The sequence below is a fragment of the Nerophis lumbriciformis genome, linkage group LG09 (assembly GCF_033978685.3).
Source record: "Nerophis lumbriciformis linkage group LG09, RoL_Nlum_v2.1, whole genome shotgun sequence".
Classification (NCBI taxonomy): domain Eukaryota; kingdom Metazoa; phylum Chordata; class Actinopteri; order Syngnathiformes; family Syngnathidae; genus Nerophis; species Nerophis lumbriciformis.
Genome location: NC_084556.2, coordinates 53,890,001 through 53,895,000, shown reverse-complemented (window position 1 = coordinate 53,895,000; position 5,000 = coordinate 53,890,001). Strand labels below are relative to the sequence as shown.

Genomic DNA, 5,000 nt, shown 5'->3' with positions numbered 1-5,000 from the left:
CATGATTTAGGGTACTAGCCAAGGAAAACATGATTTAGGGTACTAGCCAAGGAAGACATGATTTAGGGTACCAGCCAAGGAAGACATGATTTAGGGTACTAGCCAAGGAAGACATGATTTAGGGTACTAGCCAAGGAAGACATGATTTAGGGTACTAGCCAAGGAAGACATGATTTAGGGTACTAGCCAAGGAAGACATGATTTAGGGTACTAGCCAAGGAAGACGTGATTTAGGGTACTAGCCAAGAAAGATGTGATTTAGGGTACAAGCCAAGAAAGACGTGATTTAGGGTACTAGCCAAGGAAGACATGATTTAGGGTACTAGCCAAGGAAGACATGATTTAGGGTACTAGCCAAGGAAGACATGATTTAGGGTACTAGCCAAGGAAGACATGATTTAGGGTACTAGCCAAGGAAGACATGATTTAGGGTACTAGCCAAGGAAGACATGATTTAGGGTACTAGCCAAGGAAGACATGATTTAGGGTACTAGCCAAGGAAGACATGATTTAGGGTACTAGCCAAGGAAGACATGATTTAGGGTACTAGCCAAGGAAGACATGATTTAGGGTACTAGCCAAGGAAGACATGATTTAGGGTACTAGCCAAGGAAGACATGATTTAGGGTACTAGCCAAAAAAGACATGATTTAGGGTACTAGCCAAGGAAGACATGATTTAGGGTACTAGCCAAGGAAGACATGATTTAGGGTACTAGCCAAGGAAGACATGATTTAGGCCACTAGCCAAGGAAGACATGATTTAGGGTACTAGCCAAGGAAGACATGATTTAGGGTACTAGCCAAGGAAGACGTGATTTAGGGTACTAGCCAAGAAAGACGTGATTTAGGGTACAAGCCAAGAAAGACGTGATTTAGGGTACTAGCCAAGGAAGACATGATTTAGGGTACTAGCCAAGGAAGACATGATTTAGGGTACTAGCCAAGGAAGACATGATTTAGGGTACTAGCCAAGGAAGACATGATTTAGGGTACTAGCCAAGGAAGACATGATTTAGGGTACTAGCCAAGGAAGACATGATTTAGGGTACTAGCCAAGGAAGACATGATTTAGGGTACTAGCCAAGGAAGACATGATTTAGGGTACTAGCCTAAAAAGACATGATTTAGGGTACTAGCCAAGGAAGACATGATTTAGGGTACTAGCCTAAAAAGACATGATTTAGGGTACTAGCCAAGGAAGACATGATTTAGGGTACTAGCCAAGGAAGACATGATTTAGGGTACTAGCCTAAAAAGACATGATTTAGGGTACTAGCCAAGGAAGACATGATTTAGGGTACTAGCCTAAAAAGACATGATTTAGGGTACTAGCCAAGGAAGACATGATTTAGGGTACTAGCCAAGGAAGACATGATTTAGGGTACTAGCCAAGGAAGACATGATTTAGGGTACTAGCCAAGGAAGACATGATTTAGGGTACTAGCCAAGGAAGACATGATTTAGGGTACTAGCCAAGGAAGACGTGATTTAGGGTACTAGCCAAGAAAGACGTGATTTAGGGTACAAGCCAAGAAAGACGTGATTTAGGGTACTAGCCAAGGAAGACATGATTTAGGGTACTAGCCAAGGAAGACATGATTTAGGGTACTAGCCAAGGAAGACATGATTTAGGGTACTAGCCAAGGAAGACATGATTTAGGGTACTAGCCAAGGAAGACATGATTTAGGGTACTAGCCAAGGAAGACATGATTTAGGGTACTAGCCAAGGAAGACATGATTTAGGGTACTAGCCAAGGAAGACATGATTTAGGGTACTAGCCAAGGAAGACATGATTTAGGGTACTAGCCTAAAAAGACATGATTTAGGGTACTAGCCAAGGAAGACATGATTTAGGGTACTAGCCTAAAAAGACATGATTTAGGGTACTAGCCAAGGAAGACATGATTTAGGGTACTAGCCAAGGAAGACATGATTTAGGGTACTAGCCAAGGAAGACATGATTTAGGGTACTAGCCAAGGAAGACATGATTTAGGGTACTAGCCAAGGAAGACATGATTTAGGGTACTAGCCAAGGAAGACGTGATTTAGGGTACTAGCCAAGAAAGACGTGATTTAGGGTACAAGCCAAGAAAGACGTGATTTAGGGTACTAGCCAAGGAAGACATGATTTAGGGTACTAGCCAAGGAAGACATGATTTCGGGTACTAGCCAAGGAAGACATGATTTAGGGTACTAGCCAAGGAAGACATGATTTAGGGTACTAGCCAAGGAAGACATGATTTAGGGTACTAGCCAAGGAAGACATGATTTAGGGTACTAGCCTAAAAAGACATGATTTCGGGTACTAGCCAAGGAAGACATGATTTAGGGTACTAGCCAAGGAAGACATGATTTAGGGTACCCGTGTTGGCGTCCATGTAGAAGTCTTCCACGCCGATGCCAAAGAGCGAATATTGGATCTCCGCACTGGAGCCTGAGTCAGCATCTGTCGCTCCCACGGTCAGCACACCCTTGTTCGGGCCGATGTCCTCAGGAAAAGAGGCGGTGTACACGGCCTGACACACACACACACACACACACACACACACACACACACACACACACACACACACACACACACACACATTGAGCAGTCCATCCATTATCCCAGCTGACAGAACCAAGCCCAACAAGGTTAAATGGTCTTTTCCGGCCCCGAACTCCATCGACTGCCTTCTGGTTAGCTAATGTTTGCCCTGCAGGTAATAGTCACTTTTCCACCCCTTTATATATTAGGTATAGTTGTAAGCCTAGTTGTTAAAGTGCACATCATTAATGTTAATTAAGCAATATGTATGTAAAAAATATTGTATTTCATATATTCATTTTTTATTTTTTGCATTCGTTTATTTATTCATATTTTTGTTTATCTTGTTAACTATTCTGATTGTTAATTTGCTTTCTTTAAGTAAAAAAAAAAGTTTATGTGTGTTTTAGATCCGTTTACGTATGTTTTAGATCCACTTACGTACATTTTAGATCCGCTTACGTGTTTTAAATCCGCTTACTTGTGTTTTAGATCCGCTTACGTGTGTTTTAGATCTGCTTACGTGTGTTTTAGATCTGCTTACGTGTGTTTTAGATCCACTTACGTGTGTTTTAGATCTGCTTACGTGTGTTTTAGATCCACTTACGTGTGTTTTAGATCCGCGTGCGTATATTTTAGATCCGCGTATGTGTGTTTTAGATCCTCGTACGTGTGTTTTAGATCCGCTTACGTGTGTTTTAGATCCGCTTACGTGTGTTTTAGATCCGCTTACGTGTTTTAGATCCGCTTACATGTGTATTAGATCCGTTTACGTGTGTTTTAGATCCGCGTACGTATATTTTAGATCCGCGTACGTGTGTTTTAGATCCGCGTACGTGTGTTTTAGATCCGCTTAAGTGTGTTTTAGATCCGTTTACGTGTTTTAGATCCGCTTACGTGTGTATTAGATCCGCTTACGTGTGTATTAGATCCACTTACGTGTGTTTTAGATCCGTTTACGTGTTTTAGATCAGCTTACGTGTGTTTTAGATCCGCTTACGTGTGTTTTAGATCCGCTTACGTGTATTTTAGATCCGTTTACGTGTTTTAGATCCACTTACGTGTGTATTAGATCAGTTACGTGTGTTTTAGATCCGCTTACGTGTGTTTTAGATTCCGTTTACGTATGTTTTAGATCAACTTACGTATGTTTTAGATCCGCGTACGTGTTTTAAATTTGCTTACTTGTGTTTTAGATCCGCTTACGTGTGTTTTAGATCCACTTACGTGTGTTTTAGATCCACTTACGTGTGTTTTAGATACGCTTACGTGTGTTTTAGATCCGTTTACGTGTTTTAGATCCACTTACGTGTGTATTAGATCAGTTACGTGTGTTTTAGATCCGCTTACGTGTGTTTTAGATCCGTTTACGTATGTTTTAGATCAACTTACGTATGTTTTAGATCCGCGTACGTGTTTTAAATTTGCTTACTTGTGTTTTAGATCCGCTTACGTGTGTTTTAGATCCGCTTACATGTGTTTTAGATCCGCTTACGTGTGTTTTAGATCCACTTACGTGTGTTTTAGATCCACTTACGTGTGTTTTAGATCCGCGTGCGTATATTTTAGATCCTCGTACGTGTGTTTTAGATCCCCCCCATGACGACAGTGACCTCAGTGACCAAACAGTCGCTCCCAACGCCGTCACGTCCCGCTTTGAATTGAGCTCCCAGCTGACACTTCTAACGAGGCCGAGCATTAATTAGCAATTATTTGCGTTCCAAGTGCACGCTTGCTTTGCCCCGCGTTAGTGTCCGACTGCCAATGACTCTTCATGATGTATAAACGCCATCTCACGCACGCTCAGAGGACAGACCTTTCTAAAGTACATGGATGTCCAACCTAGTGGCTCCTGGAGAATGGAAAAAGACGGGGAAAAGTCTATTTTTTGTTTGAATATGGTCTTGTGTAGGAGGACAAACATGCCACAAACCCTCCTAATTGTTTTGTCCTACTAATTTCGCTGGTCTTTGAACTCACCATAGTTGCGTGGACTGTGTTTGTTTACATGTGCGACTTTCTCCGACGTGTTTTATGCCACTCCTTCTTTGTCTCATTTTGTCCACCAAACGTTTTGCACTGTGCGTGAATGCATAAAGGTGAGCTTCGTTGACGTTATTGACTTGTGTGGAGTGCTAATTAGACATATTTGGTCAGTGTTAATCCATGCTAACATGCTACTTAGGCTAGCTGTATGTACATATTGCATCATTATGCCTCGTTTGTAGCTATATTTGAGCTCATTCAATTTCCTTGATTTATGTCATCTGTGTATTTCATTGATATTTGCATGTCCTTTGATCCGCTTACATCTTTTAAATCTGCTTACGTGTGTTTTAGATCTGCGTACGTGTGCTTTAGATCCGCGTACGTGTGTATTAGATCCGCTTACGTGTGTTTTAGATCTGCTTACGTGTGTTTTAGATCCACTTACGTGTTTTAGATCTGCTTACGTGTGTATTAGATCC

At 41.6% G+C, this 5,000-nt stretch overlaps 1 protein-coding gene across 1 annotated transcript in view; it reads right to left on the bottom strand.

Moving 5' to 3' along the window:
• Positions 1-5,000, bottom strand: part of fat3b (FAT atypical cadherin 3b) — a 305,444-nt gene that overhangs the window by 114,979 nt on the left and 185,465 nt on the right. Inside the window, exon 32 of the mRNA XM_061961744.2 lies at positions 2,368-2,521. Within this exon, the coding sequence (XP_061817728.1) occupies positions 2,368-2,521 (154 nt within the window). The remainder of the gene's footprint in view (positions 1-2,367; positions 2,522-5,000) is intronic.